The sequence below is a fragment of the Typopeltis vanoorti genome, chromosome 17 (genome assembly GCF_054136105.1).
Source record: "Typopeltis vanoorti isolate ZY-2024b chromosome 17, IOZ_Tvanoo_1.0, whole genome shotgun sequence".
NCBI classification, from domain to species: Eukaryota; Metazoa; Arthropoda; class Arachnida; order Uropygi; family Thelyphonidae; genus Typopeltis; species Typopeltis vanoorti.
In genome coordinates, this window is record NC_143565.1 from 5,206,087 (window position 1) to 5,222,615 (window position 16,529).

The following is a 16,529-nucleotide window of genomic DNA, read 5'->3' on the forward strand; positions in this document are numbered from 1 at the left end:
AGTTTCCCTAATAGGTCTTTGTACCAAACTCAAAAGCTTTAGAGATATCTAGAGAAACCACTTGAGATTCACCAAATCTTTCTAAGGTGTTTGTCCAGAGGTGGATGATGTAGTAGATCAACTGTGACAGAATCCATATCATTGGTCATTGATTAGATGAGTGTTCAAAGTAGTTTAAAATTTGACCATTGATGGCTCTTTCCATTACTTCAGAAAGGATTGAGGCGAGAGAAATTGGATGGCAGTTCAAAGGTAAGGATTTGTCATTCCTAAGAATGACAAATCCTTAGTTTCTAGACTGTAGGATAGATACCAATGGAATAAGAAAGTGTAAATAGGCAGCATAAAGTGAAAGACAGTTCTGGGGCACAGACCTTTAGAACAATTGGAAGGATTTCATCAGTGCCAGGAGATTTTTTGGTATACAGTTTGAGCAAACTTTTTCTGATCACTTTCTGGTGAAAGATCAACCATTGCATTGGGTGTTTGGAATGGTTGGGAACTTTTACCATGATCAGCTATGCAAGAATTGGAGGAGAAGTAGGAAGCCAGGAGGGTAGTTTTTCCCTATGGATGATGATGCAATAGTACCATCTGGGTGTAATAGTGGTGGGAGCAGTGTTGGACAGAAGTTATGGCCAGTAGCTTTAGCTAGAGCACAGAATACATGGCTGCCATTTGGACAGGATGCAAGTTTCTTGCTTTTAGCACTCTGAAAATTAGTTTTCGATGTGGCGATAATTTTTTTGCAGCTATTCTGTGCTTTAGTGTAGGCTGTATAGGAAGATGGAGTTTTGGATGCAAGCCAGTTGTGGTGTGCCTGATTCGTCTTTTGTACAGCTTTGGTACAACTGTGGGAGAACCAAGGCTTAGATAGAGGATGAGAATTTAGGGTGAAGCAGGGGATATATGTTTCCATGCCAATGACTATTATTTTTGGTGATTCTTTCTGAACATATGTTTGGTTCAGATGACCAGAAACAGTAATCTACCAAAGAAAATTAGTACATATGAAGATCATCCCAGTTGGCTTTCTGGTAATGCCAACTTTCTGGATGCAAGTGTTTGTATATGTGTGTTGCTCCATTGGGAAAGAGATATGCACTGCATTTGGTCTGAGCTGCCTAGAGGGCAGATAACATTCATGGTGTACTTAGATGGGTCACTGGTGATGAAGAGGTCCAAAGTGTGTGGGGAGTGGTTAGAATTGTCTAGTATTCTAGTGGGCATGTGGACAATTTGTGTGAGATCATTTGTGATGGCAAAAGTCTCATCCTCTCTACCTGCTTGATCTGTGCAATTGGAAACAGGTAGCTAGCTAGTGTTGTTGACATTGAAGTCCCCGAGGAAGATGACTTCACTATTTGGAGAGTTGGATTGGAGAAAATCAACATTTAAGGAAAGGTGATTGAGAAGTTCAGGGTGCTGGTTGGCATTAGGAGTGTGGTAGTGACAGCATATGAATTTTGTGGAATGGGCAGGATAATTTTTAAACAAAGGAGATCAAAATTGTGAGATTTCAGATTGTGGATATTCTCTGGCATGATATGTCAGAGTGAACATATGCACAGTCCCCACCTCTGCGGCAAAAGGAGTTAAAGAGTGTAGTTGGGAAAGCAGAGATGAGTAGTGTTTGAGGACATTGAGATTTGAATTTCTTTCAGGAGGATTTGCAGACTGAAGGTGGAAGTTAACATCATTAAGATTAGAACTGAGGCTGTGTATATTTGTGAAATGGATCTCAAAGGTTCTGTGAAGTTTATTTTTGACCACATGTTTTTAATTCAGTGTTTGGGGTCAGGTTTTCAAACTGGCTATTTACAAAGTTGGATTTTCTCATTAGTACCCTTTTTCGCAGCATGTGATGCTGTGCTGGTGCCTCCTGACTTGCTGTTCGTGGTGGCATACAAGCCAATTAGATTGTCAGGGTATTGCAGGTCACTTTTATTAAGCATGGGAAGGTTGTTTCATCTATCCGTGAGATTGTGGGCCTGGAATGGTGACATTTGACGATTTTCTTGGGGTCAAAATTGCATTGTTTGGTGAGTCTGCAAATGTCATCATTTTTTTTTTGGAAGAAATCGCCTTTATTTCTCAACCTAGTCTCTATCGAGATCTACACATTTGGTCCAGCGAGTTTCCAATTATTTCATCCCATCTGAAAAGTAGGATTTGTTAAATTGTGCAAAATAGTCATTGACAACCTTGATGACATCCTCGTTCAAAGAATATTTTTTTCCACCAAGCCAAATTTTTAAGTTTGGGAACAAGAAGTCACACAGGGCCAAGTCTGGAGAATATGGTGGATGTGGAACCAATTCGAACCTCAATTCGTGCAATTTTGCCATTGCGACGGCCGGTGTGTGGGACGGTGCATTGTCTTGATGAAAGAGCACGTTTTTGTGCACCAATCTTGGCGTTTTTTCTTCAGTTCTTCTTTTAAACAGTTCAACAATGACACGTAATAGACTCCTGTTATTGTCTTACCCTTTTCCAAATAGTCTATCATGATAATTCCTTGGGGATCCCAAAAACAGTGGCCATTACCTTCCCAGTTGACAAAAACAGTCTTCACTTTTTTGGTGCTCTTTCACCGTGCATTGTCCACTGTTTTGACTGCTGCCTGGACTCAGGTGTGTAGTGATCAATCCAAGTTTCACCAACAGTCAAGAATTGTTGCAAAAAATCCTGCGGATTGCAATTAAACATCGCCAAACACTGCGTTGAAATGTCTTTTCGCATGCATTTTTGATCAACAGTCAACAATCGCAGTACCCATTGCGCACACTAAAATCTGTCACTTTTTCATGCAGGATATTTACATCCGCTCAGTTAAGATGCCTACAATCTCATGCACTTTCACTTGGCGGTCTTCCACAACGATACCATGGATTTTGTCAATCATTTCCTTCATAGTGAGCTCAGGCAGGCGTCCGGAGCGCGATTCATCTTCGATGGACTTACAACCACGTTTAAACTCGTTTATCCAAAAATAAATAGTCTTTAATGCTGGTGCAGAGTCCCCATGAACTGCATCTAACTCGGCTTTGATCTGTGTGGCCATCCACTTCTTATTTTATTTTATCACTGCACGAAACACTTTTTTTTCTCCATTTTTATGAAAAAGGCAAACACAGTCATTTTGAATGTTTGCCAAACGAGAACTACATGTTGTACGTGGCTAAACTTTTGCCAGGGTTCATGAAAACAATACATGCTGACACTGGTATGAAGTATGAATGAACGAATTGTGTCGCCGTCTATTGGAAATTTACCAAACTTTTCAAACAACCCTCGTAGAAAGGCTGATAGTGCTTTGCCATCACTCTGTTTTGTTGCCACCATCTTTGCTTTATGCTACAAGCATGGCTACACATTGGCAGCCAATGCTTGCTATGGCTGATATTAAAGTACGGAAAAACTTTTTTTGAAATTAGAGTACTTGCGGTTGGTTTTGGTTTAGCAACCTTTAGTCCTTCAATAATTATTGCGATACTTTCTTTTGGGGTAGAAGAAGCGGAATTACTTTTGAAATGTTATAACAACAGAGCACAGTTTCACAAACACAAGATTGAAAAGAAAGTTTAGGCCATGTTAATCTCTTTGTAAATTCCACTTTTAGAAATTCTTTTGTAAGCACTTCTTAATGAAGTGTGTGTGTGTCTGTGTTTACTAATAGCTTGATCATGCTTTTCATTCACTGCATGAAATAACCAGAGAACAGATGACTGATTGTGATGAATGGTCATTTAAGCTTGAAGAAAATTGTTTAGTTTTTTGCTAAAATCTGTCAGTGATAATATAATTACCACTTTGCACAAGGACAGTATTTACTATTATTCACTGTTATTAATTAAACTGCTGATGTAATGCATAGCTTTCATCACAGAACTACGAGGATAGTTTTGATTTCCTAATTTCCTTTGGTGGAACAGGCATTGAGTAATATTTTAATATAATGAATGTAACGTTAGCATTAACATTATATCTAAATTACCTAGCTTATTATTGTCAAAGATTGAGGGAATATGAAATACTTTTGAGAAGTATAAGATTGATTGAAATGTCTCTTTATTGATGTATGTAAATTTTATACATTTACCAGTGTCGATCTTAAGGGATTTTCATTATCCCCAAACTGGTGATATATTTGTAAGTGTTGGGAGACAGGGAAATTAGCAATGAGAATATTTAAGAATGATTGATGAGAATAATTATAAACAAAAATGGATTGAACATGTAAACCGAATGGCCAACGCTCGACATCCAAAACAAATACTAAAATATACGCCAATTGGAAAGAAAAGGCAGGGTAGACCTCAAAAAAGGATATTGGATGAATAATGAGACCTGAACAGACCAATATGTTCTATACCCGTAATTAGTGTTATGATAATGAATATTTAGTTCTAATGTATCACTGAATGTGAAGTTTATATAATGAACTGATACAACTTAAGATAGTGCAATATTTTAAATAATGGCTTCACACATGTAAAAGAACTAGAATTTAGTAAATACTCCTGTGTATTTCGCTCAGTATGTCATAAGCATCATACAGGAGTAAGCTTTATAGTTTTCTTTTACATATGTGAAGCCTTTATTTAAAATTGTACTGTGTCTACCACTCATGTCCTTATTAAATGCCTAACAACTTAAGATAGTTGACATCAAGAGAGATTGTTGGAATTTATCTAACAGATGTAGATAATGTCAGCAAGAAATTTCAATTTCGAATGAAGAAATTTTGATATTTTCCAATTTTGAATTTTATTTTATTATTTTTTAATTAAGTAATTTTTATTTTAATGGAGTAGGAGAATAGTGAGTTAAATATCTTAAAATAGGAAAAACAATGCAGCAGATTCACATTTAATATTTTCACTTCTCCAGGTGAGTGCCTGAAAAAATACATGTATTTAAAAATGAAAGACCTGGAAAGGCTCCACAATTAGTGCCATTTCTAATCTATATATATTATAGAAATTTTGAAGGGGGGGGGGTCATTTTCACTATATTTTATATATAGTCATAATTCTTCCTTACTTTTTAGCACTGTTCCCCACGGATAAGTTGAAAAAATTGTATTCTTGTACATTAGCCAGAGTTTGAATAAACTGGGAACCTTACTGTAGAAAACAGAATAGTCTTTTCACTCTTCACTTCCATCCTTCAATAAGGAATGTATAAAACTATCTGGTTTTATACAGCACTCCATCAGTTTTTAAAGGCTAACTTATTGATAAAGATTTTTTAATGTACGTTATTAGGTGCAGTTTGAATGGATGGATTGATCATTAATCCGTGAAGGCTAGGAATTGATTTGAACTTATTTTCCTACTTTGAATTTTCTGGTATTGCAGTCTGAATTTTTTTTCTTCAGATATATTCTAGAGATCAATATTTTAGTTCTGTAATATCACATCCAACTTAGATTTGAATTTTATGTGGTCCCTTTCTAGAAAAATGTAACTAATTATATAAATTGCTAATCATAACAATCCTTTTGTAATCAAGAAGTATATGAAAAGTACTAACTTTATACTTTAAACACTTGCAGTATATTCATGGGGCAGGATCTTTTATGCAAATCCTACCCGTGAAAGGTGAACTGCTAGTATGTTATTACTTTGGATGGACTGAGATTTAGATAATCAAGAAACCCTGCTTTAGAGACTAAACATAGAACGTTTTTCAAGCTGACCTGCATCTAGCAACCAGGTTGGTCTATAAACTAAAGATTCATAAACATCCATGCTATAATGGGATTCAAACCCACAGTTTGCAGAGTGGTATACTATGCACTTGCTCAACCAGGACAGTGAACATTGATAACTTGAGAGATTTTTAGTTGCTTATTTTATTCATATAAAAAACTTGTGTGCATTTTTTAAAACGAGCTTCATATTTCTCATTTCCCTAAAGAGATCAGAGTAGTCATCTTTAAAAAAAAAAAAAAAAAAAATGGTAGTCTGAGTGTATAAAACATTGCTTACAATTTCTTCCCTTCATAAGTTTGTCTTTTTCAACATTAGGCATTCTTTAAATTATGATCCAAAATGCTATCTTATTATTCACAACTTATTAAGTTAGCTGCTAATGCCTTCTTATTCTTCCTTGTTGTATGTTCAAGTTGATCGTAATACTTCGAAAGGACAGTTTATTGGAAATTTTTTGTTTTCAGATTTTTTTCTTGGCAGGATATCTGATAGAAATAATTTAAAAAATTTAATGTAATTAGATGTTTAGTCATATTAAATAGTGACTGTGATATTTAAAATTTGTATTTTGTCAAGCACGGCTGGTCCTCCCACCTCATGCAGTCCTTATACATATCCCCACCACCACCACTTTTCAATGGTAGTTGTTGCTCTTAGTAGTTATAAAGTGAATACACTGGTTTTGAAATAGTCAGTAAAAGAGGAAACCTAAACTATTTTTGAAGAAATATCAAGAGAATATTATCATGTATTTAAAAAAAATTAATATTTGAAGCACTATTTGAATTGATCAATTTTTAATTGCTATAGATGGTAGCAATCACATTGGTCTGCAAATTGGAGGTGATTTGCATGGTGAGTGATTTAGTTACTTTTTTAATAATTTATATTCCTCTGTAACTTAGTGTTTTGTTTTGTTTATGAAAGGTTCTCTGACAACTAGAAGTACTATAAAAGTCTTAAAAATGTCTTGATTTCAGATTCTGAAAGGTTGATTGGTATGCACCATGCATGAAATACCGTACATCAGAAATCCTCTCCTTTGTAAATGCATAGACTTTTTATATCCAAAAATACAGAACACTATGGTCCTTGACTCACCAGTTGGAATGGATTGAAGGTTGACTGAACACATCCAAGCTATTTGAGGGCCACCTATGATGATCACTAATGTGCAGTGGAACATTTTGGAAGACAAAGTATTTCATTTAAGTAGACTTCATTATAGCCAGTTATTAAAATGGTGATATCAAACATTTCCACTCTTGTGTGTCTATTCATTTGTTTTAACTTAATAGGAATTTTAACTGATTTTTCCCCCCTTTAGATTTATATCTTCATACCTAGCTTGACTTTCTCTTCAGATTTAAGATTGATTTTCTTCATTCTCAAACAATGATCTTCAAATCCATTGTGCAGAATTAGCAGAAATCATTAATTGAGCCAAACCTTATCAAATTTCAACTTTTTTTCTTTGTTTATTTATATCTATAAACTTTATTCTTCGGTATTTAACTTATACTGTTGGAATAGATTGGTTGACTGAACACATCCAAGGTTTTTATGGAATCTACTAATCCTTTCAGTAATTCAGTTCAGTTTGGGTTTTAGACTGTCAGTTCCTTGACATTTTTGAAAGAAATAATTTAATACATTTTTTTAGATCAGAATTTGAAGTAAACCAAAATCAGAGACTTGAGGCTATTTTTAACTAACTAATACTGAAAGTAAATTTATCTGTTTTAACTTTTTCTTAAGTGCAATCCTTAACATTAGCATGTTTTGTTGTTCTGCTTTCTGTGTCGTTATTTTATTTGTTGTATGGAAACTGTGCAGATTATGTTAACATGGTTTTCAGCCCGTGTGTTATATATCTGCCAAGTACATCTTAAGTGTCCAGCTTTTAAAAAATCTTTGAATGAGTAATGAGAAGTTTTTTGAGACAAGCTATATTATTTCTGAGTTGTGCAAGCAGTCCATTTGTTTTGGAAGTTTGTTTCACTTTTATAAATACCACGTCAGAAACACATTGCACTGCTATTTAAGTTTAGAAATGCACCTGAATCCTAGTAATACATTCAGTTGTTAGCAGTGTGGAAATACCTGCAAGAAAACTTTCGTATAAGGAAATTATACCTTAAAGAAGTTGAAGTTCTTCTGTGTGTATGTATGTTAATAAAAAGGACGTATGCTTGAAATTGTTATCTTTTGATTAATGACAATTCAAAGTTGAAAATAACTACCATTTTTTTAGTATTGTTATATATTATTGTAGCAAAGAAAGTTAGAGAAGAACTTTGCCTTTATCTCAACATCGCCTTCTTCATTCCTAGTGACAGTTGTGGTAGAGATAGACCGCGCTCTAGGAGAAGAAAGCCATCGATATATTGGGATGTACCAGCTCCAGGGTTTGAACACATCACACCTCTTCAGTTTAAAGCCATGCAAGGTAGGTATATACATGCATAATTTTCGTTCTGTTTTAATAATTCACGTAAATTTCTGTTTGTAATTGCTGAAAATGATTTTAAAAATTATGATATCAGAACTTTGTATATGGGTACATAATTCACTTTCTTAAGTTAATGAGTTTTTTAAATGCTTCAGTTATTATTCCATTTTAAAGAAATATGTATATGGCATTGTGGTAATGTTGATGAAGAAAGTATAAGAAAGAGATCTTATGTTCACTGGTTATAAATTTTCTTGCACTTTTTTTCTGTTAGTTTCTGAATTTAATTTGAACACAAATTTCATAATATTCACATAATACTATCCGGAATTAGGAATACATTAAAAATTGTGCTATATTGTATCACTTTCATCTATGCTACACCAGCTACAGATCATGATTTTTATTTTTTGTATCTTGGCAGACAACTCTATTGCATGTTCTTTTAGCTGAGTTCAACATTTTATTCATGTTTTGTCACTGATTCTCAGAATCTGAAGAGTTTGGTATTATTTGGTATTATTAAACTCTTACTTTTCCTTGAATAATATCTTTCTGATGTGGAGGCAACTGTAAATCCATAACAAAATACACATGTGAAAACAGTGGAAAATATTTAACCAACTGTACTAAATTATACATCTGAATTATTCTTATATTTCAGTTTAAGATACACTGAATTATTTATATAATTTAGTACAGTTGACTGAATAATATTTGCATATTTCAGGCTAATTTCACATTTGGGATTTTTTTCTTTGTTTCTTTTTAGAATTTTAGTGCACATTTTTATCCCGGTTAGCACTAAATAGGTGTTTACTTGACTTTTCAAATTCTATGCACACTCTTGTATTTTGGACAAATCTCAAAGCATTACTTCCAGCAATAGCAAAATACTTTTCTTTTGTATATGCTCTTTCATTGTGAATTTATGCTTACATTTATGTCGGAACACAATGTTAGCAACGCCTATTGTGTCTTGGGCAGAATTTTCTCTCTCTCTGATGCAGATTGTTATTAGTTCTGCTATTTCCGCATATTTTGACAAAACCTTTCTGTATGTTAATTCTGAATTTAATTCTGTAATTCATTTCATAATCTGTTGTTTAGGTCTCCAACAACCAGTAAGAACTCAAACAAAGGATATGAAATAAGTAGTGACCAGTTCCTCGTTAAAATAATAAAAGATTACCACCTAAATGGCTACAAATAACAAGAACAGAAAGAAAATTTAAAACGTTTGTTTATAAAACTAGATTATTAACATGTTTGCTGCCACGCTCCTCGGGCATAGTTTGTTACCACCCACCAAGCACTTCCACTTCTACAAGGTCAGTAGAAGTTATCTTGCAGCTGGCTTATCAGACAGAATTTTGTTTCATACGCCAACTACGAGTAATCTCGTATCACCCACCCACCTATGTCTTACATGCGCTGACAACTGTGTAACTTGAGTTCAGGGTCAGTGACATTCAGCATTCGGTGCAGTAAGGTTTATTGTATCTGGTCTTACAGTTATTTAAAATTATCTAAATAAAAACCTTCAATTACACCATGGCCAGTAAAAGAAAGCTTACTGATGAAGAATTAGAAGCTTGCGCTAATATGAGCGATGATGAATGGAATGAAGTATTTGGTTCCGATTCCGAAGATTATTATAATCCTATAAACGACTCTAGCAATGACTCAGATGATGATATATTGTATATAAATATATGTTGAAAAAACTTCAAAAAATTGTTTTATTTGCATTAATAAATACACAGTTTATGCAACAATACGTCTTATAATATACTATACTTTTGCCGAAATTATTTTCCTTCTACCAAGCCCCCCAGACATGCCCTCCACTTTATCCACAAGCCAAGGATCCAAATTAATGTGCTTATACTACGGGTTAACTCGTGCTTGGCATAGGAGGTCGGTAATCGTAATATGAGTATATTTGTAGTTGGCTTGTGAGGCTCATATACCAACTACGACTATACCCATAGTCAGCAGCGAACGTGTTAAATGATGAAAATATACAATGGCTATATGAATAAAGAATTAACTAATATTTAGATAAAATGAAGAAATAGAAATAGAATGGCTTAATATAAAAAATACTAAATACTGCAGCAAATGAAAGCTTAGGAAAGACCAAAAATTCAATAAAAAGAAAAAAAACTGAAGATATGGGATGATACAATCAAAGAAATAAACAAAATGAAAAAAGAAGCTTATCATAAATTGTTAAGCAGTAAAAGATTAGAAGATGAAATAGAATATAAGAGAATAAGAGCCATAGCTAAAAGAGAAGTCAGAAAAAGACAGAGAATCATGGAACAGATTTGTTTCTAATTTAGAACATGATTTATATAAAATAAGACCCACTGTATATAAGATTTTGAAACATTTAAGTACAAATACTAAAGAAAACATAAAATTGAACTGAATTGAAATTAGAAGAATTTCTATACAGAATTATGGACAGATAAATATTTTAAAAAAGATAACTGGCAAACATTTAATGAAAATGAAAAGGAAATAACAAAAGAAGAATTAGAAATCAGCCTGAAAGAAAGAAGAAACGAAAAATCACCTGGAGGAGAAAGTTAGGTTCAGAATTATATAAATATGCAGGAATGAGGTTTAAAGAAAGACCTATTATTTTTAAATAAAATCTATTCAACTAGTAACCCTCCAATAGAATGGAAAAAAGCAATTGTGATCCCTATCTTTAAAAAAGGTAAGGCAGAGATGACCCTAAAAACTATAGAGGCATAAGTAGACTAAATTCCTGTTACAAAATGTATAGCAGAATTTCAATAAACTAATAAAATATTCTGAAAACATCATTTTAGAAGTACAGAATGGATTTAGAAAAGGACAATCATGTATAGACATGGCATTTTGCCTAAAATTAATAATAGAGAAAAGAAGAGAATACAATTTAGAAACACATATTACATTTATTGATTTTGAAAAAGCATTTGACAAAGTTAAAAGAAGCATTTTATTTAACATATTAAAAGAAAGACAAATACCAAATAATATTCTAAAAACTATCATAAGTATATATGAAAATAATCAAATACAAATAAGATTAAATAATGAGCTATCATATACGAGAGAAAGATAAACCAAGGAGTCCGCAGGGATGCCCACTTTCAGCAACTCTTTTTAATATTTATCTAAATGAAATAATAATACAATGGAATAAAAATTTCCATCAAAGTATTAACTATGCTACCGGCCAGGACGTATATATACGTCCAAGTTACAATGGATGCGAAGTGCATATTAAAATTGTATTACCATTGATATTACATTGAAATATATGATGGATACGAAGCATATGAGGATGCGTATTTGATCCATAATGGCCGGTAAGGTGGTTAAACTTTCCCTACTGTGAACTTAAATACTCCTTTTTTGCTGATGACTAAATAAAAATTACAAATTCTGAAGATAACTTACAGAAAGATATTTTTAAATTTAAATGAGATAGCCAAAGATTATGGAATGATAATATCAACAGAAAAATCAAAAACGATGTCCTTTAAAGGACAAGATCCAGTAAGAACTAAAATAGTAATAGATAACTAGATTTTAGAACAGGTGAATTCATTTAACTACCTAGGATGTAAACCTACATCAGGCTATCTTCAGCCCCTATACTATGATGAATGCCCCTTTACTTTTCCACTTTAATAAATGTCAAAAACTAATATGGATAGTGACCGTTCTCTTAATACATAGCTTTATATTGCTATGTATTAAGGAAAGCATATATAGCAATATACATAGCTAAAGGAAGTATGCTTTACATTATGGGATACTAAGGCAATTACTGGCCTGGTTAGCTAATGAACAGATTCAAATCCTGCCATGGTCATGGATGTTTGTAATTTGTCTTTATGTGGTAGCCAAACTTCATTGCCCAGTGTGAGACCACCACCTCACTTATTGAACTCCTGAAGTTGCTTGAAAACTTTCCATGTTTGGTCTCTTGAGTAGGTTTTCTGGTCTGTATAAAAAAATATAGAAACAATAAAAATAAGAGGAAAAAATTCTCTACAAAAGTATTATAGATTTATACTACAAATGTATCATACATTTATAGAAAAATTTTTTGTGGGTGGTAGTCACATGAAATAATACTGATGCAAAGTTAACTGCTTCTATATACAAGTTGCTTGTGTATAGAAGAATAAAATAGGAATATAATACAAGAATATAATATATTATATTATACAATAATAAAATAGGAATATAATTTCTTATCAAGTATAACATACTCTTCTGTATGCCCATTGAGAGTGTATGTCAGGATATATTTTTTACAGGAAGGTGGTAATTTGGTTAATCTTATCCTATCAGGGATCCTAAAAGGCACTTAAGTGCCCACGACCTTTCCAAGTATTCTTGAACTTTGCAACTGTAATTTGAGGATAAGATGGTTAGCCCTATGCCTCCTGGTGTGTCCTATGTCTGTATTCCGTGTGTTCACGGGGCCGGTTTGCCTGTTCTGGAGGACGAAAACGAGTTTCCGGATGAAAAAACCCCTACTTCTGTATGAGACCAGCTAACTCACCTTTCGTTGAAAGAGACCACATAACGGTTCCTCATGTTACTGGTGAGAATCAAACCCGTCTTTCTGACCAAAGAGCTTCATCTATACCAACTGAGCTTACGAGGCTCAGTTTGGTTAATATCGTTTATTATTATGTATGCTGCTCAGTGGAGTCCAAGGACTAGAAATGGGAAGGCCAGTTTTTTGTCATTCCCTGTTATTTTGCTTTGAACATATTTCGCCAAAGATGCATTTAGTAATTGCCCATTCCACACACTTACCATGAAATCAATGTAGACCTCTTATGCTTCTCACACCCTTAGCTGCCTTCCAGAGATTATCCTGTGCCAGCTATAATCTGCAGTCTCACTTAGCTATATTTTAACTAATAGCTACAACACTAGCAGACCAAGTTACTTGCAATCCAAGGTACCACTGTATGCTGTATATGACATAACAATGTAAGTGACGTCGACATATACATCTGCATAAAGGTTTCTAATTTGTGGGCAGTGTGCATAACAGTATATAAAAGTGTCTTCAAACCAATTTTATCTAATGGAACTGAGAAGTAAAACGTATCACAGATATGAGATTTCTGAGAAAAATTAAGGGAGTGGACAGTGGCAGAATCATTTAATTTTTGATAAAATGAACATATTACAAAGAAACTTGACATGGTTAACCCCAAGGCATGAAGGCAGAGCTAATCTCAGATAATATGGTTGTAACTTTAAAAAAGAAAGTGTTTGATTGCTGGAGGAATACCAAGATCTAGTTGGATTGATGCACCTAGAAGATTGAAATATTAAGTTTCATAATATTGTACTCCTGATGGATAATAGACTAAGAGAAAAATTGTTGATAGGAAGTTAATAACTTTTGATCAACAAATTTAAAGAAATATCGACAATACTTGAGAGTGCTTAACAGAAATTGATGATGAGGTATTTTCGTAATCAAGTGTTTTACAGAACAAGTCCTTTGATTTGTAAACTGGATTTTTAATGGTCATAATTCAAACAGGGAATATAAAGAAACATGTCTTAAAGGCATTTTGGAATCAATCGCTATTCAAAGAAAGAATATAATAAATATTTGCTTTTATAGCCAATAGGCAAAGCATTTACCTTTTGAAATCAGACAGTTTCAAAAAAAGTGATATGAGAATACAGTCTCTAGCATGATAGTTGCCCCAGTATTGTACTACTTAAAGCAGACTCTGTCCAGGGATCTATAGATTTTCTATACATTATTTTGACACTTAGCTATAAAAACAATGGTAGATATTCATTTATCCTATCTCTTAATAATTTGAATCCAAGGTGTATTTTTTTTTTTTTAGCTCTATACTTTGTACAAATTTATTATTTAAGAAAAATACTTTTAAACAGTGAGATATGGTGGACAAAGATTTCTCATAGAGTTTCTACCAGGTATGCAATTAGAACCATCCTTCAAAATTGCTGTCTAGCTAGCAAAATCCTTAATCAAAAGTACCAATAAAAGACAAATATATGAGGTATCCTGGGGCATTTTAAATTGGCTCTCCTGCTAGACTGCATTTTCTGTTAGCATATGATCACTTTCCAAATTGTTTAAATTTTAAAAGCAAACTTTTCTCAGTTGGATATTTTTTATCTTTGTCATAAGGCTCTTGTTGTAATTGTATTGTTTGTGGACATAAACGTCACCATACTTGACTGGCCTTCACAGAGCCCTGATATCAACCTGGAATATCTGTGGGATGAACTGAAGTGTCAGGTGAGGTCAAGGGACATCTGACCAAAACAGTCCAGGACCTCATTACATTCCTATGGGAAGAATGGTATTAAATTCCTATCAGTTGCTGTCATATGCTTGTGCAAAATATGCCTCATAGGATTACTGCAGTCATTGCAGCAAAAGGAGCACCTACATCTTGTTAAGGTGTGCATTGTGACTGTTTGTTTCTCACTATAGTTTCCATTGACTTCTCTCCAAGTAGTGTATGTTTATATGGGATGCAGGAACAAGATGATTTTCAAATCGCTTATTTAGTAGCCTATCTTTTGTATCTATTATTCTTGATAGTACAGTTTCATTTAATGCTTCTGGAATTTTGATTGGTATATACTATCATCTACAGTGCATAGCTATTTTTGGGTGTGAGCAGTTCTATGATGGATCCATAACAGTTATTATGTAGAAAAAAAAATGGCTTCTTTACAATTCTTGAATTCTGAATTTCCTAATCAACAATTCACCTAAGTGAGCAAAGTTTTAGATCCTTGTTTTGATGATTGGTGTCATATGCTTGTGGATTGATGCATTGGTTATCTATTCTCCATAAACAGAATCACGTCAGTACAGGGAACGCCTCAAATATGGTGCATTATTGAGATACCAACTATATATATATATAATTTTTTTTTTTTTTTTTTTTTTTTTTTTTTTTTTTTCAGTTGATAGCAAATTATGTTTGCTTCTATTCCTCTAAGCCAGGGGTGGCCAACCTTTTATAGTTCATGCATCAATTTTTTCATTTTTTAGTTAAGATGCGCTATACAAACTTATACCACTTTTCAGCGCTTTTAAAATATGGTAATATGGATATATTTAACAGTTATGCATAAAATGATTTATTATATATATGGTAATATAGACACTTTTAGCAGCTTTAAATAAAAGGATTTCATATAAAGACAAGATAAACACTAATTATTTTATTGACTTTTGAAATTGCTTTGCTTTTGCTAAGCTTGTAATTTGGAGTTAAATCAGTTACAGAAAGCATCAAATAGTTTTTCAAATTTGAATCAGTCAGTCGCGACCGTAGTTTTTTCTTAATCATTTTCATTTATGAAAATGCTTGTTTGCATCTGTATGTAGTTCCAAAATGACAGATATAACTCTGAGCAAATTTTCTCAGTTCTGGAAAATGTTCACAGGGCAACGATCACCAGAAATTAATTATATCAGAAGCATCTGGGAGTGATGGAAGTTCATTAAATTTCATATTCAATAAAGAATTGGTTCTGAGATCAATAAGTTCCATTTGTATGTTACTAGGCATCGTCAAGATTTTTTGTTCAGTAAGTGAAAAGGGATTTATAAATGCAAGTATGCAGTCTCCTTCTTCGGGAAAGTCGCTAAAACGAATGTTAAAGGACTCTTGTAATAATCTGAGTTTCTCAGTATATTCTGTAAAGTTGCCATTATTTTCAACAAATTCACTATGTTCGTTTAAATGTGGAAATTGACTTAAATCTCCATTTTCTAACTAGGAGATGAACAGTTTTAATTTCATTTTGAATGCACTGATGTCATTTACTAAGCTAGGAAGCAATTTGTTCTTGCCCTGCAGTTTCAAATTTAGATAATTGAGGTGGCTGGTAACATCAACTAAAAATGTTAAATTAAATGGCCATTTCTCATCACACAACAGGGCTTTTTCCTCATGCAGCTCATCCTTCTCTTCCAGAAAATTATGAACACTTTCTTTCAGCCTCCAAAATCTACTGAGAATTTATCCTTTAGAAAGCCAACGCACCTCACAATGAAGGATGAGATCACCATACTCCATATCTAGCAGTTCACAATATTCTCTGGATTCTCTTCTGTTTAACCCTCTTGCTCTAATTTTATTCACACACTTTACAACTGGTATCATAACATGCCTCAAATTTAGAATTTTTCCACACAGAGATTCTTCATGTATAATACAGTGATACTTTAGTAGAGAACCTTAAAACCTTTCAAGTAAAGTTACAGTCCCAGAAACTCTACCTATCATTGACGGTGCTCCATCAGTTCACAC

General features: G+C 33.4%; 1 protein-coding gene across 3 annotated transcripts in view; it reads left to right on the forward strand.

Moving 5' to 3' along the window:
* U2af50 (U2 small nuclear riboprotein auxiliary factor 50) overlaps positions 1–16,529 on the forward strand; it is a 154,684-nt gene that overhangs the window by 65,461 nt on the left and 72,694 nt on the right. For 2 of the 3 annotated variants that reach the window (XM_090407544.1, XM_090407545.1), the window contains exon 4: positions 8,054–8,169. In XM_090407544.1, the coding sequence (XP_090263670.1) occupies positions 8,054–8,169 (116 nt within the window). Of the gene's footprint in view, positions 1–7,995; positions 8,170–16,529 lie in introns of all 3 variants that reach the window. The other variant, XM_090407546.1, reaches the window with a different exon arrangement.